This window comes from Rhinopithecus bieti, unplaced genomic scaffold (assembly GCF_001698545.2).
Source record: "Rhinopithecus bieti isolate Rb0 unplaced genomic scaffold, ASM169854v2 scaffold_17861, whole genome shotgun sequence".
NCBI lineage: Eukaryota > Metazoa > Chordata > Mammalia > Primates > Cercopithecidae > Rhinopithecus > Rhinopithecus bieti.
In genome coordinates this window covers 3803376-3829357 of record NW_016809830.1, presented here as the reverse complement: position 1 = coordinate 3829357, position 25982 = coordinate 3803376, and the positions used below count along the sequence as shown (strand labels likewise).

The 25982-nt window shown below is 40.9% G+C and overlaps 1 protein-coding gene across 9 annotated transcripts in view; it reads left to right on the top strand.

The window, feature by feature from the left end:
• The window catches only part of NEDD4L (NEDD4 like E3 ubiquitin protein ligase), a 377737-nt gene that overhangs the window by 317474 nt on the left and 34281 nt on the right, over nucleotides 1-25982 (top strand). For 7 of the 9 annotated variants that reach the window (XM_017890461.1, XM_017890465.1, XM_017890467.1 and 4 more), the window contains 7 exons: nucleotides 239-358; nucleotides 1465-1662; nucleotides 8165-8242; nucleotides 9589-9643; nucleotides 15753-15811; nucleotides 22776-22841; nucleotides 24494-24723. In XM_017890461.1, the coding sequence (XP_017745950.1) occupies nucleotides 239-358; nucleotides 1465-1662; nucleotides 8165-8242; nucleotides 9589-9643; nucleotides 15753-15811; nucleotides 22776-22841; nucleotides 24494-24723 (806 nt within the window). The remainder of the gene's footprint in view (nucleotides 1-238; nucleotides 359-1464; nucleotides 1663-8164; nucleotides 8243-9588; nucleotides 9644-15752; nucleotides 15812-22775; nucleotides 22842-24493; nucleotides 24724-25982) is intronic. The other 2 variants (XM_017890463.1, XM_017890470.1) reach the window with 2 other exon arrangements.

The window sequence follows — 25982 nt, the reverse complement described above, 5'->3', positions numbered from 1 at the left end:
CCCCACCCCTGCCTTTAATCTGAGGCTAGTTTTATGCTGGGTTAGTGATTCATTTTATTTCCCTTGAATGTGTTTCCCCATCCTTTCCCCCATCATTATGTTTAATTATTTCCTCCACGCTTTAAATAGGCCAGACCTCTTATTATTGCTGTTTGCGTTGTTGTTTGGGTTCTCGCTCCTAATCACACACACAGGGAGATCCTCCTATGAAGCTAACTTGTTTTTGCCTCCAAAATAGCTTGCAGAAGATGGTGCGTCTGGATCAGCCACAAACAGTAACAACCATCTAATCGAGCCTCAGATCCGCCGGCCTCGTAGCCTCAGCTCGCCAACAGTAACTTTATCTGCCCCGCTGGAGGTGAGACGGCTACCTCATCTAACTGGACTCACTCTGTCCTGTGACTCCCATTCTTTCTTCTCTCTTAACTCTTCCTTCAGTTTCGCAGCCACCTCCTCTCTCTGGTCAGTCGTTGTGTTGGTGGTGAAGGGTGTTCTTGTGCAGCCTTTCTACCTGCTTCTCTGTCTCGCCCAGTTAACATTCCTGGACTCTCTCACCTGATTCTCATTCTCATTTGGCTAAGGCTGCAGTGACTTGTGCTGGACGTGGGCACTCTCTTTTCAGGACTTCCACCGTTCTTGTTGTGTTTCGCTTCTTTTTGCCTGTTACCTCATTAGAATTGCATATTCTCTCTTTCAAATACCAAGTGCTGATACTGAGTTCTTAAACATAGCTATTGCTTTGATCATTTTTTTTCTTTCGACTGTAGGGTCTTTCATTCTATGGGCATACATGTTTCTGATGCATATTTGCATATCTGCATCGTGACTGGGCATCTGCTTGTGCTCCCTGTCGTGTTTGTATTGTTTTGGTGCCATCCTTTAACATCACAAATGTCAGAGTTAGAGAAGCCAAAGAGCAAAGGTGTGAGGTCCTAAGCTTGACTGTGTCTTAGAGACAGCTGTGGGCTTCTCCATGCCCTGGGTCCAGATGCCGATAAGTGGGAATGGATGCTGTCTCTTCCATACTCTGATATGAATGTCATGGGTAACAACTGTGAGATTCCAGATCATTGTCTTTATTGATGTGGGTTTTTCTTTTCTGTGCTCTAAAACTTGCCAATCTATTGTTCATTAGACTGTGAGCTCATTAAGAGCAAGGGCACGTTTTTCTCCACTCTGTACAATCTCCATCCATAATGCTTAGTACAGAACAGTATTTTTGGTACATACTGAGTAGCTACCAAAGGATGGTGATTATAAGTACTTAATATTGTTGTGTGTTTATCCAACAGAGAAAATGTAAAGTTAGATTGATTTAAAAGTAAATGAATGACAGAAAACAGGTTTTGGGAATCTTCCCTCTTGTCCACCTCCAAAGAGAAGCCTCCTACAATACCCAGGTACATTTTGGCACATTGGAATCGCACCTGCTGAAGAGTTCTAATGCTAATTGTTATTCTTTAGGGTGCCAAGGACTCACCCGTACGTCGGGCTGTGAAAGACACCCTTTCCAACCCACAGTCCCCACAGCCATCACCTTACAACTCCCCCAAACCACAACACAAAGTCACACAGAGCTTCTTGCCACCCGGCTGGGAAATGAGGATAGCGCCAAACGGCCGGCCCTTCTTCATTGATCATAACACAAAGACCACAACCTGGGTAAGGCTGCTGCTTTTATTTGGCTCCGTTTTCACCATGAAGTCTGGCATTAATTCCTTGATTTCCTTACTCAGTGTTTGTAGTTCTTACAGAGGAATTGGATTGACCGTAAAGGGTGTTTCCAGAGGGTCTCCTCAGCCTGCATCTGGCCCCTGCACAAATGGGTGGGTGGGAGTGGGTGGGCACAGGCTGGTGGCTGTCTTTGGTACTGGTGCTAGGACTGCCTTTTCTCCTGGGAAACTCTAGACAGTTCACCATGCTGGATGGAAAGGTACTGCTCTGTGCTGTTAAGATTTTGTTAATTGATCCCGTCTTACAAAGTAATCTCACTAGGAGTTATAATCATTTTCAAATAATTTTTTCTTTTGTCAGTTTCTTTTTGCACTTTTATTGGCATTACCCACCTTCTCTTGATTTGTCACTTTAGTTTTTACTGTTCACATCAGATCAGTGTTCACACGTCTGAGCTACATTTCCATGCCCTTAATCAAGGGATAGGGGATGTACTGAGTGACTTTGGTTGTAAATCTGATAGCTCCTTTTTGTGATCATTTTGTCAAAATTGATTTTTCTTGCCATGCAGCTCTTTCATGTACTCCTGAATTGTATGCAAGAAAGAATCTGTACATTGTATTATCTTGAGCAAAATGAGATTAATCAAAGGCGAATATGCATATCTTTGTATATCTCTGTCAGTTCTTTATTTCTTGAGCTGAATCAGTGGGTGGCTTTTTCAGTGTAGTATATAGTTCTTTTGAAAGTCAGTTGGTATTTTTCTGCTGTATAATCTCTATACCTGTAATTAAACTGAAATTGGTTCCCTTATTTCTGGCTATTTTTGATGCTGCAGGTGGTTTTTCTTCCTGTTATGTCCCCATCGAATTGTCTAGCTAGAGTTAACTCAGAATTTAACTTGGTCCTACTATTATCTGTGCTACTTGCTCAAAACTGATGTTATGGGAATGCTGGTTGAGTTTTGGTGATTGTCATTGGCCCTAGCTCTTTGGTCGTGAATCAACAATAAACATACACCATTAATTCCCATTTCTAGTGATGGACATTAGGTGTGTCCATTTGATAGGCCAGCAGTCTTAGATTCAAGAACAAGCCCTGCTCAAGGGGATTTAGGCTGTCATTTTATGCCTTGCCCATTGGGTGGTATCAGTTCAGTCCAGCAGGTCTAGAGGGCATACTCCTAGAATCCTTTGAATCGTGGGACACTGTGTCTTCAAGGGCATTCTTGGCATTTGGGGCAGGGACATTTGTGCCTTCGGTTGCAGACCATTTAACAACCTTGGCTCCTGCCACCAGGTGCTGATGGTCACCACTACCCCCACCCCAACGTAGTGATGACCAGAAATGCCCTACACATTTCAAAACAGCCCTAAGTGAGAACCACTCTAAGAGCTCTTTCTATTTTGAAATAAGGGAATGGCCTGCCAAGAGAATTTCTCATCTAGATCTGGTAACATTCATTTGGTAAACTGATAACTGCTTCTAAGGCATATAATAACATGTAGGTTTGACTCCCCTAGTAGTCTGAAGATAATGTTACAGATTTGCAGGTAAGCCAAGAGTAAGAGACAGGCAGCTCGTTGAAAAGTATAGTAATGGAGGGGTTTTTTGTTTTTTTTTTTTTTTAATGTCTTTTTTCTTATTACCATGGAATCCCTGGCTGTCCTGCCAGTGTTCTCATTTACTATAGCACTGCTGTAATTTGAAGTCCTTAGCCAGAAACAGGCTCCAGAAATAAGGGCTAACGAACATAAAAGTAGATGGATTAGTGTAAGGAGCCACTGTGGCTTGCCAACATAAGCTATGATTTTAGTAATTTCAACTAGCTTAGTAATCAAATCCCCTAACCTTTTCACAGCCTTTCAAGCCACAACGGCAGTGTGATTGCAGCTGGGCAGATTGTATTTTAAATGAAACAGCACTCGCTTTATTTATTGCTTGCAACGTTGCTGAATGAAACCCATTTTTAATTTCCAGTTGTCCCTTTTTACCCAGATACTTGTTATTGACTAATGTACTGATTTAAAATTATAATCTGTTAGAACAACATTTTGTTACTGCTGCTAGTGTGGAAAATCCTCAAGGTAACAACTGGAAATTCCACAAGTTACTCCTCTTAAGCAAATTCAGATGTGCTGACACAGCTGCTTTACTGCTTCTAAACAAAGGCCTAGGTGGGATTCTCCCTGCGGGAGACACACTCTAAATTGCCTGTTCATTTTAACAAAAGATGAAGAGCCAGAGGGAAGCATAAAGATAATTTGCAGCTTAAAAATCTGTCTTAAGTTGGTTTTGGGGTTTGCTTTGTTTTTTATTTTAATTTATTTTATTTATTTTCCATAGAGGTTGTACTAATTTTTATTTTCACCAACAGTGTATAAGCATTCTCATTTTGAAAGAGGAAGAGAACAAATGAGAAAACAGCATAGCTATCCTTAGATTTGAGCATTAGAATAGAAAAAGGAAAAAAACTGGTAGGACAGGTTGAAAATGATGAAAATAACACTCCTTCCCCCATCAGCCTGGGCACTGTTGATTCTTACACAAACCAGAAGCCTGAAAATTATCAGGATTCCCCTCTGATACCTTGAGAAATTTTAAAAAATTGGGGTTGAAATATGTCATAAAACATGAACTTTTTACAGACGACAAACACACAGGTAAAGGCAGTATGCCATCAGTGTTTGGATAAAGTTTGGCCTTATTCTCTTTTTTTTTTTTTTTTTTTTTTTTTTTTTTTTTTTTTTGAGACAGAGTCTCACTCTCACCCAGGCTGGAGTGTAACAGTGCAATCTCAGCTCACTGCAACCTCTGTCTCCCGGGTTCAAGCAATTCTCTTGCCTCAGCCTCCTGAGTAGCTGGGATTACAGGCACATGCCACCACACCAGCTAATTTTTGTTTTGTTTTGTTTTGGTACAGACGGGGTTTCACCGTATTGGCCAGGCTGGTCTCGAACTCCTGACCTCAAGTGATCCTACCGCCTCGGCCTCTGAAAGTGCTGGGATTATGGGCACGAGACACCCTGCCGGGCCAAGTTTAGCCTCATTCAAACAAACAAACAATGATTGGCTTTGTTCCCCGCCTGGATCAGGCCTTTCAGGGAATGCATGCCCGAGACTAGGGGCTTGGGAGGGATGTGCCGAGGAGGGATGTTCCGTCCTCAACAGCTCAGAGCACGTGTATACAGGTTGAGTATCCCTAGTTTAAAGATTCAAAATCCAAAATGATCCAAAGTCTGAAACTTTGTGAGCACTGATGTGACACTCAGGCAATAAATGCCTATTGGAGCATTTCAGATTCTCAGATGAGGGATGCTGAACTCGTAAGTATAACTGCAAATATTTTGAAATTCAAAGCCCCTCTGGTCCCAAGCATTATGGGTGAGGGATCCTAAAACCGTGTTAGTGTATATATGCCTTTCACAGGATGAAGCATGGACTTATTTTTGTAGCAAGAAAGATTACACCCTAGTTAAGTTGCAGCTTTGTTTTCCATCCAAGTTCAAAGTAATGAAACTCATTACCCTAGGCATGGTTGCTGGTCTCTTCCAGGATGGAAAAGATAAAGAAAAAAGGCATATTTTTTTAATCCCTGTGTTTTATATATTTTGAATTAGGAAAGCCCTTTTTAAAAAGATACTGCTCTTTGCATCCTGTTTAAAAACACTTTGAACTTGATGGAGGGAAGCAATTTTATATTACACATCAAAGAGTTCCCGTATGACACTGAAGAAAGGAAGAAACAACCAAGCATGCTTTATGCATTGGATCAATTATTTTCATGGCATCTGAGACCTCATTAGTATCCCACCTTCTCATCAGCCCTGAAGTTGTCTATAGCTAATAGAGAGCCTTGACCGCCACTTCACGTGCCCTGTCAACTAGAGAGAGATGTCTGCCTCCTTGGCTTGGTGGGAGTGGGGGTTCAGGGGTGACCAGTAGCCTTAGCCCTCAGAGCTGATTCATGGCAGCTGCTGCCATTATTTTTATATTATAAGCCTCAAGGCCTCTGGCCCTCACGGTCTGTGAATTCTGGGTTTCCACGCAAGGCCACTTTAGCAGACCTTTGAAATTCAGCTGACTTGATACTTCGTGCTCTGCCCCTCACTGCCCCCCGACACTTTTCTCTAATTTCAGCTTCTTTTTGCTCCCCCCTCACCTTTAAATCACCAGACTTTTACTAATAGGGCTGATTGTCTTTCACGGCAGTGTACCTGTGATTCCAAGGCCAGGCTGGCCTTGTGTGTGGCATTCAGAAACCCTGCCCTCTTTCATGTAATAGCAGTCCTCGGCTTTCTCTAAACCTGGTGTGGTCATTGGCTAGGTGGAAACCCAAGGATCCCCCGCTGGTTGTGGCCTTACCTGGTCCAGATCAGAGTTAGCATTGAGTGGGTAGCTTTTGAGAAATTCAGTGCTTTCAGTTTTTTCTCTGTTTGTAGTTAACCAGTCACAAATATTTACCAGATTATCAGCTTCTTGGACCTTCTCAATCCTAAATCTGCTTAGCGTATTTCTTTATGTTCTGTGTATGTCAGTGTACTGCAGAATACTGGATTATTTTGTGCCTCTGCTTAGCCTTTTAAAAAAATATATTGGGTTCAGGGTCAGTATGTATCACAAACTGCTAACATGATTTCTTTCTTCATTTAAAAGTTCACCTAGCTAGCAAGAAGCAAAGGTTGATTTTTGTTATTTGTGGTCTTTTTTGATTCTTGCCAGTTCCCAAGATCTATGATTATGATTCAGTGATACTATGGCTTATACGGTTGACTCAGGAAGCAGAAAAATCTAGTAACTTGGCAGCAGCAAAGGCCCTATTACAAAATTGAATGAAGCTGATATCAAATGTCTTAACAGTTTACTTTTTTTAACGTTAAGCTTATTCGGTTGACAGTGTGTTTTTTTTTAATGTAAAGATATGGATTCTCCTTTTTATTTTTTTTGGAGGCAAGATTCTGCATCACCCAGACTGGAGTACAGTGGCACAGTCACAGTTTACGGCTCACTGCAGCCTTGACCTCCTAGGCTCAGGTGATCCTCCCACCTCACCCTTTCAGGTAGCTGAGGCAGGCATGCACCACCACACTCAGCTCATTGTTTGTGTTTTTTGCAGAGATAGGGTTTCGCTTTGTTGCCCAGGATGGTCTTGAACTCCTGGGCTTAAGCAGTCTTCTTGCTTTGGTCTCCCAAAGTGCTGAGATTACGAGTGTGAGCCGCCACATCTGGCCTTAACATTGCATTTCTTTTTCTTTTACTTTTCTTTTCTTTTTTTTTTTTTTTGAGATGGAGTCTCACTCTACTGCCCAGCCTGGAGTTCAGTGGCACAATCCTGGCTCACTGCAACCTCTACCTTCCAGGTTCAAGCAGTTCTCCTACCTCAACCTTCTGAGTAGCTGGGACTACAGGTGCGCGCCACCACACCTGGTTAATTTTTGTATTTTTAGTAGGAATGGAGTTTCACCATGTTGGCCAGGCTGGTCTCAAACTCCTGACCTCAAATGATGTGCCCACCTGAGCCTCCCGAAGTGCTGGGATTACAGGCGTGAGCCACCGCGACCAGCCTGCACTGCATTTTAACTGGGTCTCCATAAGTAAGAGTCAGCTCCTGGACTCTGGGTCATAACCTTTGGGCAACTTCTTGTTCTCTCTGAAACTCCATTTCCTCATCTAAAGAAACAGAGCATGTGCCCAACCTCCTAACAAGGGTCTGTTGCAAGATCATACATCTGACCATGCCTTGTAAATCATGCAGCCTGACCCAGGATGTCAGAGTACATGTTTCTCTTTTGTTGATTCTCTGTGGTATCTTATGAAGCCTATGCTTTAAGAAAAATGTTTTGTAAACTTTTAAATATTAAGACATAAATGAGAACTTAATTTGCAGAACTTGGTCAAGAATCTCAGTAAAGTCGTATCCTAACTTTGTGACTTTGCCTGAAGAAGGCGGCTCTCCCTGGAGTAGCCACGTGACTTCACGGACCAGATTCACATTCTCTGCTGAGTTCAGGAAGGAATGGAGGGGAACACAAGTGCTGAAGGGGAGTGTGGCAGAGGGGCCTATTCCCTAACGTGTTGGGCTGGCTCCCCTCACCAGGGGCACAGCACCCATGGAGAGATTTCGAAACCATCGTCTCCACTCCCTCTTTGTGCTACATTCACTGGCACCCTCCATTCTGGTTTCCCTAGTAACATCACTGCTGGGACTCTCTTCCCTTTCCCCTTCTCAAGGTCTTGGGGGAAATTATTAACATTTCATGTAAATATTCTTATTCTCCTCCTTCCACCAAGTACAAGAAGGAAGAGTACAGTCTGTCTCAAGAGACGGTCAGCCAGGCTTCCTGTACAAAGCAGAGATGGGACCTATCTCACGCTCCAGGCATGGACAGTCTGGTTGCCTTGAAACAAACAGCTCAAGAAGAAAAGCACCCAGTAACTGCACACAGATACTTCCACTTAGCATCTACTGTATTTTACATTTTTCTTGCAGGAAGATCCACGTTTGAAATTTCCAGTGCATATGCGGTCAAAGACATCTTTAAACCCCAATGACCTTGGTCCCCTTCCTGTGAGTACACTGGAGACACATGGAATGGTCTGAAAATGTTTGTTCCTTTATCTGCTCAATGTTGATGGAGAGGCCCTGTGGACCTTCTCTATCTCCAGGCTTCATGGATCTCATTGGTTTGTGTTTCTTAGTAGAATTTAAGTGTTTAGCTGAATTGTAATTGTACATTATAGTTCATGTGATATCCAGTACTTATGAAAGAGGTTTCTGAATTGTTAACTTCTAGTGGAAGATAGATCTTGTACACAGGATGCTCAAGAGACATTCTCTGCAGGTGACAATTTAAGTGGCACTCACTTATTTTGTAACTTAGCAACCACTGAGTTCCAGCCATATTGCTGATTAAGTCATCAGAACTAAAGTAATGAAAATAGTATGGCAGAAGAAGGTCTAATTAATCATAGAAAGTTTCTATAAGTCATTTAACCTGCAGATTTTTTAAGTTTTTTTCTCCCTTGTTGGTGACGGCTCAGTAGGAGTTGAGCTATATACTTAAAATTGGATTTTGAATGAAACCTTCACATACATCCTCCTCAACAACTCACTCTCAATTTGAAAAGCCGTAGGGGTGACAGGGCAGTGGATGGACTCCAAGGCTGTTTTAAATGGGAATTTTGTGGTTTTCCAAGTGTAAGAATCTTTTTGTTGCCTGGTATCGAAGGTTAAGGTTCAATCATTATTCATTAGGTTATACAGGTATCCCACACCAAATCTGTTTGGTTCCTGGGTTCGAATAGAAAGAACCAGAGCGTGAGTTTAGAAAACAAAAGAAAGCATTTTTTCTGAATCTGTTGGATTCCTGAGGTTCAGATAGCAAATCTGGATACTTTAGATAATGAGGGCATACCAGCTTTATCTTGAAAAAATTCTCCAAATCTGTGTAGTTCCTGAGCTTGACTAGCGAAAGTTCATGGCAGATAATACCAATATTAGATAATCAACTGCCTGGACAACATAAATACAGTAACTATGTCTAACATTTTTATATTAACCCCCTCTTCCCTTCCTTTAATACTCAGTATTTATTTAATTAAATGGTACTCAACTTCAAACTCCACTGTTCCATGGAATGCTACAGTTTCCCTTTGAAGCTTTTGAGCTAGCAGCCTATTTCCTGTTCTTCATACAGTCAGCACATCTGAGACCTGAGCACGTGATAAAGGGTGTTGCTAGACATTGTCAGGAGTTAACTTGAAATGTTCATAGTTAGTTCATGCTCAGTGCATAAATGTACCCTAGCAGAAAAGACAACAAAGGTGTCCTATAGTTTTTAAATGTTGCCTTTGATTTTGGAACTTCTAGCTAATGTTTATATTTTCTGTCTCCCTTCCTTCCCTGGATACTAGCCTGGCTGGGAAGAAAGAATTCACTTGGATGGCCGAACGTTTTATATTGATCATAGTAAGTAGGCGCTGTTATGGACACACAGGTGTTGCGGGTTAGAGGGAAGGGAGTAATTCAAACATCATAGTGAAAGCTTTGTCATTTTACTCTTTATCTAGGCAGCCAGGTGTTATGTGGAGAAAATGATACCAGAGAATCAGTGCCTTCATACGGTACTGTGCATTCACCCCAAGTTTGCTTAAAGTAGCCCATCAAGCTTTCACCCAATCTGATCTTGTGTCCTATTAACATGTTTTTTTTTTTAATTTTTAAACCACATTTTGATTGTTGATCCCTTGACTTTTGCACATTTAATAAATACACTCTGGTAATAGAAAATAAGATTAGAAATGATGATTTAGTCAAAAATCTGTGAACAGTGCTTGAAGCAGCATGTAAGTTTTTTAAAAGACACTGCCTTCAAGGGTCCTATGGCAGGATGCCCTCTCTGACCTTATTTTCTATTCACAGCATGTTTCTTTGCACCCACAACACTAATATATATGTATTTTCTGGAAATTGTAGTATATTTGCTATAGACATTTGCTCCAGCACCTATGAATAAATGTGTGGTTTCTCGTTCCAACTAAAAGTTCAACTAACATAGGTTTGCTTTTTAGCCAGTGGGATTTTTTTTTTCTCATTCTTTTTGGAGGTGCCATGTTCTTCATGGAGTCGTATTTCTATGTCCCTTAAAATTTCTGAAAAGTGTATTAAAAGAAGCCTTCAAATAGATGTCAAGTTTCAACCATGTGTGCTATTTGGTAGTATCTTGGTCTTTGCTTTCATTTGGTTCATGAACAGAAAGTCCCGCCAGGTTTCCCGGGCTTCACACTTTCCTAACTAAACGAAAGCACATTGATGAGCCACCTGCTGAGAAGTCTGGCCACAAGTAATCCTCACACGTGTAGGACTGGTCACTATCTCACAGGCATAGTACGTTTTTCAGATGTTACTAGGAGGCAGAGTACATTGTGAACAGAATTTCACCTTCAGGCCCTGGGGGTTCAGGGCTTATTATAAATGGAATTAAGCAAGAGTACCAGGAGTTTACAATTCAACTAAAGTAGAAGTCGTAGGTGTATTTAGAAGGGTGGGCTACCCTTTGTTTAAACCAGGTATTTCAAGGTGCAGAGACTTAGTTTTTGTCTTTTATCAAAAAAATAGGCAGATTTGCCAACTTTCCAGAATTTCATAGTAAACATAAAAGTATTTTTCCTGCTTTCATGTATGTGTATACCCTACTTTTTTCCTTAAACTGCTATTTATTATTTTATTCTTAAGAGAATTTACTAAAATGAGAGAGAGGCCACACCTCTTTTCCCACGAAAACAAAATAATAGTTTTTGGCTTGGTGCAGTAGCTTACGCCTGTGATCCCAGCACTTCGGGAGGCCGAGGTGGGAGGATCAGTTGAGGTCAGGAGTTCGAGGTTAGCCTGGCCAACGTGATGAAACCCCGTCTCTACTAAAAACACAAGTAAAAACTAGCTGGGTGTGGTGGTGTGCACCTGCAATCCCAGCTACTCAGATGGCTGAGGCAGGAGAATCGCTTGAACCTGGGAGGTGGAGGTTGCGGTGAGACAAGATCATACCACTGCACTCCAGCCTGGGCAACGGAGGAGACTCTGCCTCAGAAAAAAAAGAAAAAAGTTTCCTTTGTAGTATTTTTTATACATCACAATTCCAGTTTTCAGACAGGTGTGAATAATACTGATCATTTTACTAAAACAGGTCTTTACTGGTAACACACATCTTGGTCTGTGTGACACATGGAGAGCGTTGCACACAATATTGTGATGGTTTTCTGGCTGGAGATCTGGCTTAGGTCAACCTAAAAAGAATGTTGTGAATGTGTTTGGTATACTGCAAGGAGCCAAAAACAGAAAAACCCGATTGCAAAGGGCTATCCTAGCGCGCGTTAAAGTAGTAAAAATCACCGACTGTTTCACTATTGATGTCATAGACCTAGTATAATCTATAGGAGATGCTTGATACATGGTGACTTGAAATCAGGTTCGTGGAGGGTCAGTGGTGAAACTCTTAGGAAGTTGCTGTGCTTGATCAGAAAGTGAAGTGAACTCACCTGAGGAGCAGTAGGTGCCCGCCCCCCCACCTCCAACCCCCACTGGCCTGAGGCTGGCCCAACTCCGGCTTACTGGAAGGTGGAAGACGGTAGCTACCTGCTAGATGCCTGGGCTTTTCCTTACTTCTGATCAGTTCTGCAGTAACTCCAGCGCTCTGCCCAAACATTTCCTCATTTCTCTTGATTAGAACAGCACCCCAGAGGCTCCGTGTATACTCTGTATAGAGCCTGATGCAACTAAGCTGTGCCAATATGATACTTGTGGCCATTGACTTAGAGATTAAAATTTATTTTACCTTTGCATAACCATATTGAAAGATTCTGTTAAAGAGATATAGCATAAATTAAGTGACCAAAAACCATTTAAGAAAAGAATTTATGAGTGCTGCCTCCTTAGCTATTTCATGCTACATTTCTACCATCTCTCCATAATTCATCAAGATTTACTCAATGGAAAGCTGTAGCACAGTACACATCAATGAAACAGTTCAAGTCATTGGCCTTTCCACAAAATTCAGTGTGTGAAAACTGCAGAATACCTGTCTTTTGAAGAGGCTTTATCAGGCTGACACATACATTCCAAATGGGTTGAATTACCTGGAAGATAACATTTAGAAATGTCCTTTCCATCAGAATAAAGCCTCTTTTTCTCAACAATCTTCAAGGAAAACTCAGCATCTGATTCTCCTGTCATAATGCCTACAGGACACGAACCAGGTTATGCCTGCGTATGCCACAATGCTGTGAACGCTGTCATCTTGTAAATTGCTTAGAGTCATCCTGTCCTCCAGCATACCTGGCATGTGGGTCCACAAGGAATTACAGATGAGATGACGAGATGCACTTCTCTTTTCAATAATTGATTATTTCTGCTTTGTAAGTTTTTCCTGAGAAGTTAGACATTTTCAAGATTAACAATACTCTCTTTAGACTCCTTGGTTCCTTTGGTTGCTGTCTATGGAATGGCTCCTGGCTCTCAGGCCTAGGGTGGGAGGTTAAGGGAAGGTCTTGAACTGAATCTCTACATCTTGTAGGAATGATGTCATTCTTCTTAAAGACCAGACAGGCCCAGCAGCTGAGTAATTGGTCACAGGTATCCTATCTACAACATTAGGAGAGAAAATTGAATTCCAGTGACTTTGTAAAGTCCTATTTTAGTCTTTCCTGTCAACAGTCTTACTGGACCTGTTCATCGTGACTAAACTGAGTTTCTCATCCTTCCACTTCCTTCTTGTTCTTTTATTTGAAATATAATATCTCAAAGAGGAGAAGCAAGTTTAAACTCCAAAGTTCTTAAAAAAAAACAAAAAGAATAACTGGCTACCCCATACTTTCATACACTGACCATACTTCACTGCAGAATTCTTCATCATAACCATGTAAAAACTTGTGTTGTTCCAAAAGCTTAGGCTGTTTTTAAAGGGACTTTGTTTTCACCATCAACTTCATTCAGTCATTAAAAAAAATAATGCACTAAGTTCCTGTTACGTGCTGGGACTGGTCTTAAGTGGTAGAGAGGGGGTTGCAAAGATAAATAACACACAGTCCCTGTCCTCGAGGAGCTTAGGTCCAGTGGGAAGTAGCAGGAGATATTTCAAGTATCAGAGGAGTGGATCAGTTGTTACACAGAAACAGAAGAGGCAAGGACTGCATCTGCTTGGGAGGTGGTTGGGCACAGGGATGGGGCCCTGAGGGAATGGGTCACTTTTTAGATGGTTGACAAACACTGAGTAGGATTGAGGCAGGCAAAGCCCTGGGAAGAGTGATCCTAGGATGTGTGGAGGTGTGTGAATATGTGCAGATGCGGCCACATTCTGAGAAACGCAGCATTGCTCCAAACAGCTAGTGTGCTGCAGGGGCCAGCGTGGCACACAAGCCAAGCCAAAGGGTGTCTGCCAGGTGTGGGGACTCGGGCTCAAGCCACAGGCAGTGGGGAGCTCCCAGGGGATTTCCCAGAGGGGAGGGATGGGATCAGAATCGTTCTTTAGAGAGATCCTTTTGGCAGAGCTATAGAGGATGTCTTGAACCAGGGAGGTTGAGACAATTCCCAGTGATGCCCAGAGAACAGTTCAGAAAAAAAATGAGCTCTCTAGCAAGAAGCTTATCGGGGAGAGAGAGGATTGGTCCAGGGCCACCAGAGTGAGTGACACGGCCAGGTTCCTGACTGGGACAGTGAGTGGATTGTGGTACTGCACATTGTAATGAAGGTCACGTTACCAATTTTGGTGTTGGGTGATGAGAGGTTTGGTTTTGGTGGAGTTGAGCTGAAGTGCTTATGGGAAACCCAGGTGCAGATGTCCAGGATGGAGCATGAAGTTCGGGTCTGGTCTGAGGACTTGCGAATCCCCATGAGTCAGGAGTTAATTTATTTTTTGCTTTGATGACAATATCCATTGATACGGTTATAATCCAAGTTGGTGTTTTAAGGCACAGTTTTTACTCAGCTATATTCCTTTTCCTTTATTTGGTTTTCTTTTCTCTTGTTTTCCATCACAATAGCAGCTTTTACTTTCCAAAGTCTTCCATGAAAGGTAAGGGACCCAAAAATGCCTTTTGCTTCCATCAAGATTCTCTCAAACAGTTGAGATTTTTCATGTAAATTTTCTGACAGCATGAAAACAAAAGATTCTGGAATCATCACTTGCTTTGGTAGCTTTTTTTTTTTTTTAGCTTTTCCTCTGCTTTTATTAAAATAATGATAAGGCTTTTTAAAATTTCTGATGTGGTCGTTAAAACAGAATTCACTAATTATTCTTATCAGCCCACTTACAGTGTGTCCAGAAAATAAACAGAATCAATATTCTTCCCCCGCACCCGCCCCACCTGGCCCCCGAGACAGGGTCTTGCTCTGCAGATCGGGCTGGAGCATAGTGGCACAATCATAGCTCACTGCAGCCTCCCCCTGGGCTCAACGATCCTCCCACCTCAGCCTCCCGAGTAGCTAGGACTACAGGTGTACACCACCACACCTGGCTAATTTCTTTTTTTAACCTTTTGTAGAGATGGGTCCTCACTATGTTTCCCAGGTTGGGCCTGAACTCCTGGCTTCAAGTGATCCTCCTGCCTCAGCCCCCCAAAGTATTGGGATTATAGGCATGAGCCACTGCTCCTGGCCGCCCTTTACTTTTTGAATAATTTTCTTCTTTTTTTTTTATTTTTTTTTTTTTGTTGTTGTTTTTTCGTTTGTTTGTTTTTTACTAACCTGGAGATCCAAAAACTCCAGAGAACCTACTCTCCCCAGTCTGCCCCTCCGTACTTTTCATGTGAGTCCACCGCATTCTCCCTCCCTCCACTTCACCCCAGTATACACACAGGAATCCATACGGTCTTTTTAATTATGCATGGTTACAAACCCCGAGTGATATCACCTACACAAGTAATGGTATAGATAGCATTGAACAATCTTGTTCACATTAACTCACTTGGAAGAAAGCAAACCACCTTTTGCCAACGTGACCAAACAGAAACCATGCTCCGTAGTCTTCCTCTGCTGCATCTAATTCTCTTTTTTGGACTGCCTCAGCTGCTTTGATTTTTGTGTGCATATGAGTGACGCATGTAATAGATTATTCATTTGTTCGATGCAGGATTCTTAATTGAAAGCAGTTTTTCAACACCATAAGTAAAGAGAAAAGTATTTGAAATGAGAAGAAAATCCTGTGTGTGTTAGTCTTTTGGGAAGCTAAGACTTTTTAAATGCCTTTTTTCAATTAAGTGAAAATCAAGATCAAGTTATAAATCCTTGAAAGAACAGGGGTTTATAATTCCCATTTTAGCAAGTTGTTTGCCCAAAACAGTATGAATAGCTGGTTTCTCTTTAGTTGTGCATTTTTGATTGAGTAGTTTTAACTAAACAGTATGTGAGAGGGGTTGCCATATAGAGTATAGTTACCTGCTAACTCTGAAATACTAATTTGTCTTTAGAACACAGGGTGGGGGCCTGAACAGCTTTTGAAGAATCCAGAAATACTTCTTTCTAAAGCTTTCTTTACATAGAATAGATTTGAACTAATGTTCTGATTTTTTTTTTTTTACATTTTCAGATAGCAAAATTACTCAGTGGGAAGACCCGAGACTGCAGAACCCAGCTATTACTGGTCCGGTCAGTATTTTCAAATTCTGCCTCTTCAGTATAAGACTTTGGTTACATGTTTACATGTTTCTTGTGTATTACTGATAACAATGGTGTCAAGGGACTGGTGTGATTGAGTAGTTGACTAGAAATGGAGTACTTGGCTGCCATCTCCTTCTTACTGAAGTTTCCAGGTGAGGTACAGCTGCATGTGCCTTTTCAGACGGATTTCATTATAAAGGAAAAGAAAATAGCTTGATAATGACAGCAGAATTAAACATTTTTTCTTCTCCTTTATAAAAGTGTGGATTATAAGTATAATAAAATTTCCTCCCTTCCTTTTATATGAAGGAAAACCAAGCCCTGTCTTCATAGAGTGTTTTCATTTCTTTAGGCCAGGGGTAGTAAATGCATGCCAATAAGTTTAAATCTTTTACAACTTTCAAAAATCTATAGAAGTTTTGGTGAGATTGTAGCTAAATTCAGGAGCTGTTTTGAACTCTGCTGACCCAGAATGTTCTCATGGTCCCCTCATATATGCCGGGTAGAAAAAGAATCAATTCTGATGCAGGCATGATGACCTCTGAAAACACCGCAGCACACTGTGTCCATAAGGCGATGTGAGAACCCACTCCCCGCAGCATCAGGAGACACTTGGTATCTCACACTTGTTGACAAGTCTGTAGAATGGGACCACACTCATCAGCAGAGAGCACACCACCAGCTTTTGTCAGTGGCTGTATGAGTGCAGGGAGGTAATTTGGAATTACAGGAGATGTACTGCGATCAGCAGAAGATTGCAGATTTGGGATTCTTAGACTAGAGGAGCAGAAGTAACTAAGTTTGTTGTATCACATGCTGGGCTAAGAGGCCAGTTGGTAGATTTAAAATTCCAATTTCATTGCTTTAATCTGATTCCATTCAAATTATGTTTTGAATTAGTAAGATACGTCCATTTGAAAACTTAAAAGATATTACATTGCAAATGTGCCCTGGTAACTGACTCCCATTAGTTATTTGTTGGATTTGTTCAGTCACTTGGGTACTATTTCCTAGACAAAGTGCCCAGTAATACCTGGGTAAAAACAGTTAACTTTCTTCTCTATGTGCCTTAAACACTGCCTTACTCTGATGATTCCTTTTGATATATATATTCACAGTCACAGTTGTTTGTTAGAATATTATATTCTCTTCTACATCATTAGAACAAGGTAAATTCAAGAAACTATTCTTTTTAAGTGGCAGAAGACTTTTGACACAACTTTGAAGCCTTTTCAAATATTTTATCACTTATCAATTACCGACCGTCACTCAAACACTGCTAGTCCTTATTAAATCTTATTGAAAATTGCTTAGCATCATAAAGCCAAGTAGATTTGCCCCCAAGAAAGAGCTCTCTGTTTTCTATTAATAGAAGAGCTTTGTTTACTCCTTCGTTTTATTATTATTTTCATTATATTGCTTTCAATAGGAGAATGTGTATTTAAGTAATTATCAACTTAGTGTAGACATTTGGACTTTGCTGTCATTCAGTTCTAAATATTTGGCAGTTTTCATTTGATTTTTCTTCTTGACTTATAAATTATTTAAAATATGCTTTTTAGTTTCTAAGAGCATGGGAGGATTGTGCCTATTCTTTTTTTATTGATTTTTAATTTTATCGCATTATGGTCAGAGAATATTGTCTATAGAATGTTTATTATTGGAAGTTGAAGCTTGATCATTTTTTGTAAATGTTCTTTTCTGTTTAAAAGAACATGTATTGTGTCTCTGGTTGAATATAGAGTTCTTTATGTGTCCATTAGGTCAAGCCTGTGGTGTTCAAATTATCTACATTCTCTTTGCTGTTTTGCTGTTGGAGCTAATCAGGATAGTTGTGTGGATCTCCGTGGTGATTGTTGCTCTGTCGATGTTGTCTGAGATGTGTGTAACTACATTCTCTTTCTCTCTTTGTTCGTATTTGCTTAGCGTATCTTTTCTCTCGCGTGATATTTTATCTTCTTTCTTGCCTTTTATTCAATTGATAGAGTATTCTCTATTTTATTTTCTCTACGTGCTTGCAGGCTGTACTTTCTATTTCTATTCCTTTAACTCTCACATTGAACTTTTTAACCAGCATACTTGACTTAGGGTTAAAATGAATCACTGTCTACTCTCCTTGCCATCAGGACCTCAGGGAACCTGAATGTCATTCTTCCCACTCCCATTTGCCACGTCATTGTTGGGTGGAATATTAAAACTACCTTGTCTTTAAACTTTCCTAATAGGCACATAGTCATTCATATATTGTATCTTTTTTCTCCCTACTGTCCATACTGATTTAATTTTACCAAATGTAAACAAATTTCTTTGCCCACCATTGGTTCTCCCACCATGGTTCTTCCATCCATTTTTTTTCTGGGGTGAGTTTTGATCTTAGTCAAGTCTAGTACAGTTTATGGTTCTTAGTGTGTGGTCTGCGGACCAGAGTATCAGTATTGCCTGAGAGCTTGTTAGAAATGCAAGTTTTCAGGTCCTACCCCAGACCTACTGAATCAGCACCTCTGGGGGTGGGACAGCAGTCTTTGTTTTAATAGCTCTCCCTGGGATTGCGGTGCCCCCTCAGGTTTGAGCACTTCTGCCCAGCAGCACTGCCAGTGACAGTCTGAGAGTGGTAATGTCTCTTAGTCTTTGACTCAGAAGGTCTCATTTGACCTCTCTATTGAAAGTTCAGCTGATGATAGAAATCTTGGTTAAATTATTTTCCTTCAGTGCTTTGGAGATTCTCCTGCATGTCTTCTGGCCTCCATAAATGATGATAACAGGTTTGCTGTCAATCTCATCGTCATTTCTGTGTAGGTAAATGGCTCTGTTCTCTGGTGATTTTGAATTTTTGTGTCTTAGATGTTTTACAGTTTCACTATCATCATGTACCTATGTGTGGAGTTCTCTTAATTTATCTTGCTTTGGACTCAGGCTTCTTCAATATGGGGATTGTGTCTTTCCTCTGTTCTGGAAAATTCTCACCTATTATTTCTTCACATATTGCATTTTTCCAATTCTCTGTAAGTATCTGTTTCTGTAACTCCAATTGGACATTTACTTCTCTTTCACATTGTCTGTTTTATCTCTTAACTTTTGTGTATTCTGTCTCTCTCTCTCTCACTGCTGTATTGTGAGTTATTACTTAGCTCTTCCAGTTAATTCTTTAAGCTTTTTTGTAATCTGTTTATCAGTTCATTGTGTTTATTATTTCAGTGACTAATCTCTTGAAGTTTTATTTGGTCGTTTAAAATTTGCTTTTGTCTTCTTAGTTATTCTGTCCTGTTCTCTTTATCTCTTTATTTGTTTTTTGATACTTTCATCTCTTTGTTATTTTTAAGATATTTATTTCTTAGCCTCTTTCAGATTATTCTATTATCTCTGGTCCTAGGAGCATTAAATCTCCCACTACGTCTATAGACTCTCCTTAAGAGTGTAGATTATTGCCTAGTTCAGTTTATAATTCGTGTGTGTGTGTGTGTGTGTGTATATGCATGCAAGAGGGAGAGAGAGAGTGTGAGCAAGCTCATTTTTTTTTTTCCTATGAGGCTTTTGTAAGTCCTGACCTGTATTTACTGTTAACTTCTTAGCTTGGGTTCATGCACCCCCAGTCAGTATAACTGTGGACCTCATACCCACTTTGGCACAGGCTTGGAGTATGGATTTATTACAGGTCTGTTTCTTTTTGTTTTTCTCCCATTTATGGTCCTGGACAGAAGGTAAGCTTCCTTGCAACTTCCCTGGTCCGGTGGGTAGAGTTTTATTGTCCCCTTTCCAGATGTTAGGTTTTAAACAATGACTGTTCTTTTCTCTGTCATGTAGACCAAAGGCCAAGTTCTATGTCCCCACGGGAGATTAAAACCAAATATTAAAATCAGTGCCCACTGATTTCTCTAATTGTGAATCTTTCTGCTTACCTAGTACCTAGAGTTTCTCTTCCCACGTTTTAAAAATATCAGTGCTAAGTAGGCCTAGCATTTCTACATGTTTTTAGGGAAAGGGGACCCTTTCTGTGGCAGCTCAGTGTTCAGCATTCCTGTAAGTTAGCATGCTCTGTGTATAACAGGTATCACTAGTAATAGCATTTAGTAAGTGCTGTTGGCCCATGCTACTGTCATGAACACTATCTCATGTTGTGTAACACTTTCATTTTTCCAGTAACTTTATAATCAGCTGATTTGAAACTCACAGCCGTCCTCTCAGGTAGGCAGGGCAAATGTTGCTATTTCCAATTTGTCAGAAGCTCGGAAAGCTGATTCTGTTGCTGACAGTCCTTGCAAGGGTCGGAATCAGGACCAGAGCCCCAGATGCACTGGTGTCACTGGTGTCCCCACACGGGGCATGAGCCCTTCTGTGCAAGGAGCTCCAGTGTCACCTGGACAGTGATGATGTGAAAACATTTAGAACCGACTTACACAATAAGGCAGATTTTCCTTCTGTACCCAAAACACGAACACAGATTTAATGCAGAGCAAAAGGGCTTTAATCAACAGACGTGTTCATTTTTCACATAGACCTATTTTACAAGCCAAATGGTAAGCCAGAAAATGACATTCCAGATTTTCACGTGAGGACAAATGATTTAGTCCACTTTAAAAAAAAAATGTACGTGTAATCTCTGCAGAAGCTGCACTGGAAGGATGTTTGTCCCGGTACATCTTTAGAAACTTTTCAGGAAGAGAATGTAAAAACTTGCTCTTCTTATTCTATCATGAGAACTACCACTGGAGAGGAAAGATAATGAGTACAGGAGGAAGACAGTGATTTTTCAGCTTTCACACATCATTCCCCAGAAGGAGAAAGGCCTGAAATATCTCAACATTTCCACTCACACCTCCTCAGCCCCTGCCAGGAGACAGAGCAGGCAAGGGAATGGGCATCACGGGCTGAGGGCCGCATGTTGAAATCTGCTCCTTGGGGAAGCTGTCATTTAAGACAGTCGAACTTGCATACATAGTGATGACTGTTTAAGCTTTTTTCCCAACATTTTCAGGAGTAGGGGGAACTGTGATGTAACCATGATGTTTGGAGAACCCTCACGAATACAGGAACAAACAAAAAATAATTGCTGGGAATGACAGACTTTCACAAATAGAAGAGCCGAGTCACGTTTGTTCATCCAGTCAAATCCTTCCACTTAACAGTGAAGAAACTGCTTAGTAAAGAGAGAGTGTTGCAGAGCCAGCTGATGAGAGTCTACCCGAGAATTCAGGTGTTCTAACGCTGGCAGAGGACAATGGAAGGAAGTCACTTTTTTAGTTCCTATGGGGTCTTTTCTTTTCCTCATGGCACTACCACGGTTTATTCGTTGATTTCCAATTACCTGTTGCTCTCAGCAGCTTGTGAGCTCCAGGAGGGAACTGGGAAAGCTACCTTTGCTTTATGTACTGTTATTTTTCTGGCACCTAAAATGCCTTGCACAGAGTAGGTGCTCAAGAAGTATCGGTTGAATGGATCAGAATGAACACCAGAAAGTGGGAAATAAACTAGAGAGGAAGTCTTAGTTTGTGACAGGATGTACTGTTGGTAGAGCAGAAAACATCATCTCTTTATTGGCTTATGTTAGAACATTGTATTCTTTTTCTTATTTTGGTGGTTGTCCAGTTATTAACAAATTTATTCCTTGCCTAAACTCAGAATTGCTATGTGGTTTCATCAGACTAAAGACTGCCTAAAATAAATAGGATGTGAGGTCAAATCTGTTGTTCAGTGGAAAATCAAAGAAGACTGGCTTAAAAACTAAGAAAAGACCATAGGCAGTATAAATTGTCTATGGATCTCTCCTAAGCTATATAAAGATGATGTATTTATTGCTCTTGAATTATAGAGCGAAACACTGACATGCTCATTTTCTGGAAGAGTGGTTGCTTGTTTTGTTTCGGGTTAGTTTTTTATATAAACATGTCTTAAAACTATAAAGAAGGGAAGTTCATGTTCTTCGTTTCTTCTCTTTCTGGTCAAGATAAGTATGGTAAAAGTGTAAGGTTTGGAGTCTGGAGATATTAGACTAAGCATCAGTATATTTTATTAACTTAGGCCAAAATGATAACAGCAGAAGTATACTCTGCTGAAATTCATACTAGCGTCTAAAACGCAATGAGTTGTTTTCGAGGCTGTCATAGTTAATATCTGTGTATTTGCAAAAACCAGTCCTTTCTGCTTCATAAAAATATCGTTAAGCTCTTTCAGTAGCCAAAAGTCAGGACTCTGACTCTAAGATACTATAAGCCATTTTACAACATAGCAAATAAAGATCATTTAAATGACTACATTAAGATGTTACTCCTTTGCCTGAAGAGAGATCACAACTTTTGAATGAGCATAGTTAACTCCTGAGCCCTCAACTGTGGCACCATCACTCTATTTCATAGATAAAGCATTTGAGATTTAAGAAATCCTTGCCCAAGACCACTAAATATTAAGAGACAAACCTTCTGACTCCTAAATTGAGGATTTTTTGAGAATGCCATCTGCCTGATTTTATATTCCTTGATAGGAGTGTCAGTTCACTTCCCTTTCTGCCCGTTGTATTTCCCCACAAAAATTTGTTAAATCATAATTAGACTTTTCCAAATGCCAGCATAGGTCATTCTGGGGTTGCATGTTAAAAGTATCTAGCCAATAATTCTTACCTAAACCACAGCAAAAAAGAAAAACAGAAGCACCCTGACTCACATTCTGACAAAAGTCACTTGGAAAGCATGTTTAGTTTGTGTAGCATATCCCTAAATGGTTTCTCAAATGCAGTATAGCTGTTTTCAGGGGTGAAAGCCACACTCAAAGCTGATTAGTCCTCATCAGTTCTAGGACTTCCCCTGTGCTGTGTAGACATGATCTGATTTTTCCATGGATAATCTGAGAAGTGAGAATTTACGGTTTATGATTCATGAAATTCTCTTGAATGTTGCCTAAGTATACATAAAATTTCAAGTGTATTGTTTGCGTTATCTATATTCATAAATTTATCTTCCAGGCTGTTCCTTACTCCAGAGAATTTAAGCAGAAATATGACTACTTCAGGAAGAAATTAAAGAAACCTGTGAGTAATCATGCCTTCCAAAAATGCTTTGTGTTAGTCATTTGTAAGTTACCACAGTTACTTCAGTGAGAACAACTTGGTTGTTACTTTTATATGAATGCTAAAAATATTACCTTCCTTTTCTTCACTGCACTTTGATCCTCCTGGTTCTGAAATCTGAATTTTCTTTTTAACAGAAATGGTAAGTGAAGATTAACTCAGTATTACATATCAAATCACCTGAAGGGTAATTTCGTATGTAATACATAAAAGACAGGAACGATTTTATGGGATATGAAATAATTCAGAACCCTTGTCGCAAAATCTGGGGAAACCCATTCAGTTATGCACAGTTATCATATTTAATAAACCTGGATCCCAGTTAGAAAAATGTTCAGGTCCTTCCTTGCAAATGCAAAAGCTTAGTTTCAACCACAATATTTATAATATAAAGTTATATTTAATTATAATAATTGCCAGTACTAGGTCCAAATGTAATTTTCTGCTTAAAATTATCCCTGGCAGTTTCAAACCTAGAAACTCTAAAAATTTTTATGGGCAGTGTTTTAAATTATAACATTAGATTTTCTAATGACACACCACCCCCAAATTGTTCAACATTGCATCTTCTGTTTTACTTTCCAATTCCTCCTTAGCAGCTTTCTCTTTGGTTTTCTCCATCACTGTGGTTACACCTTTAGGGAGGGGAGAGAATCAGCTGCAGCTCAGACCCCCTCCGGTGGCCTGGGCTCTGTTGCCATCTCTCCCTGCCTCCTCCCCTCAGCCGGTTCCTCCTACCCAGGACATCTCTGGATGGGGCACAATCTCTGATCTCATTTAGGAGTTTTGGTCTCTGTTCCAAAGTCCTGATTCAAGAGCTCATGGATAACTACTATTGAAATGATTATTTGCCTTCAAAACTTAGATGAACACTAAAAATTCCACAGTTTTCTCTGTGAGTCACGTCCCCCGGTAATGATAATGACTTTGTGGTCATCACCCAGTCTCTCTGACTCTCACATAGCAGTGTCTGCTACCCGGAAACCATCTCTGCAGATTCATTCTTACAGCCAGACCAAGCCTGGATTGTCTCTTTGCAGGAGGCAGCTGCCACAGCCTTGGTCAAGTGTTTTGTTATTTTCATGTCAGCAAACCATGCTTTGGGCTGCTTTCCCCACACTTGGCATAATCAGGGTCCCGCTCCCCATGGCTACAAAATGGACTTGAGGCACCATGGATTATATCTACCACCTCATGGCCCTGCCAGAGTTGAGCATGGCCCCAACCTGGCCAGGTGGGGATTATTATAGGTTTTGATTACCTGGGCTAAAGTCTCTTGAGAGAAGCAGCGGATACAGTTGACTGCCTGTCAGTTGCCATATGCTGGAGGAGTGCCCACAGTTGTTTATTAAAGGGGGTGAGGAGGCTGTTCTCCTTCGCAGCAGAGTTTCTGACTTTCCTGAGCATTGCTAGTGGATGCCGTGTGTCCCATCGTGACACAGCGAGGCTTTCTGTCTGCAAGGGAAAACCCCTGAAGGAGAGAATCTCAGTTGGAACCATTTGTCACTGCCCGTTTCTTTGAGGACTGCCAACTTTCCTACCCTTGGTTGTTGTTTTTATTAGAAAACAAAGTGTGTATTTACTGTATGTGTTTTCTTTTGTCCTTTGTGTAGGCCGATATCCCCAATAGGTTTGAAATGAAACTTCACAGAAATAACATATTTGAAGAGTCCTATCGGAGAATTATGTCCGTGAAAAGACCAGATGTCCTAAAAGCTAGACTGTGGATTGAGTTTGAATCAGAGAAAGGTCTTGACTACGGGGGTGTGGCCAGAGAATGGTTCTTCTTACTGTCCAAAGAGATGTTCAACCCCTACTACGGCCTCTTTGAGTACTCTGCCACGTAAGTATATGGCCACACCCAGAGTGTGTCCCCCACTGAGACAGTTGTATGAATTTAAACAGAATGAAAGAATAAGCAGCTCACCAGTTCAAGATGCATTAAGTCTGTTGAGTTTATTCTCTCCTCACACCACAGCCCCTTGCAAGTCTAGAATAGGTTCTGACTCTACCTGGTGAAATAGTGTACTCTGTGAACATCTAACATTGATTTTTTTTTTTTTTTCCTTATCTAATGGGTTCATGGAGTTGAAATTGAAAACGTGGATAATTATGGTAAGGAACAGGAGGCAGTTTTCATTTGCAGTGTTCAAAAGGAGGATTTGTCAGTGTTAGAATTCAAAAAAAAAGGAGGTGTTTTTTGAACAAGAGTCATTTCCGAGGTCTCTGTGTAAAGGCAAATTGTAAGGACTTTGAGGACCTAGGACCATGCCCTGCTCCTGTAAGGAAAGAATCAGGTTTCCCCTTGCATTAGGATTTCATCATTGCCAGGCTTGGAAACTGAGGCAGACTAAATTGCTTTCTGAGCAACCAAAGATCGGCTACTTCCAGGCCAGCCATTCCTTCTTCTGAATCCTCCAAGGGTTAGGCTGGACCCAAGCCCTCAGTAGAATAGTCATTGACCTTGCCGAAGGGCATTTATCATCACTTTAACCCTGGGCTCTAAGGGGACGTGGGTTCCCCCACATCTCCCACGTGGTACCAATCTCCTGGGGGCTCATTTGGAAGGCACCCTCAGTGCATTCTTCTCGGTTGCTCTAGCCAAGAATTGCCCAATTGATCTGTTGTTATTATTACTGAGTGCCATGAGAAAGCCCACTATGTACAATTTATCCAACTACTGAAGGTGGAGGGCAGGGTGGGGAGAGACAAGATCTTTACCTCTCCTCCACATTTTCAAAGATACCCCCCTGGAGGAAACTGCCTGTGACCCCAGTTTGAAAACCACTGATCCGCATGATTGTGAACCAAGCAAGGTCATTTGGACAAATCTAAACATGTGCAGGTTTGCATCATTGAGAGAGCCATATCCTGTTCCTAATCCCCTTGAGGCCTTTTCAGAGCAGAGTAGTGGTCAGAAGACAGACCAAGGGTTGGGCCCATAGTAGACATCTTATGGCCAAGCCAAAAGCCTCTGGAAGGAATTAACCTTCCTTTATCACGGACACGACCTAAAGTACTCACATCATTGGGAATCCCTGCACAGCCCCTTTATTATGTGGCGTTTCTTATCTCCCCAAGATATTTGGCTGAACCATACGA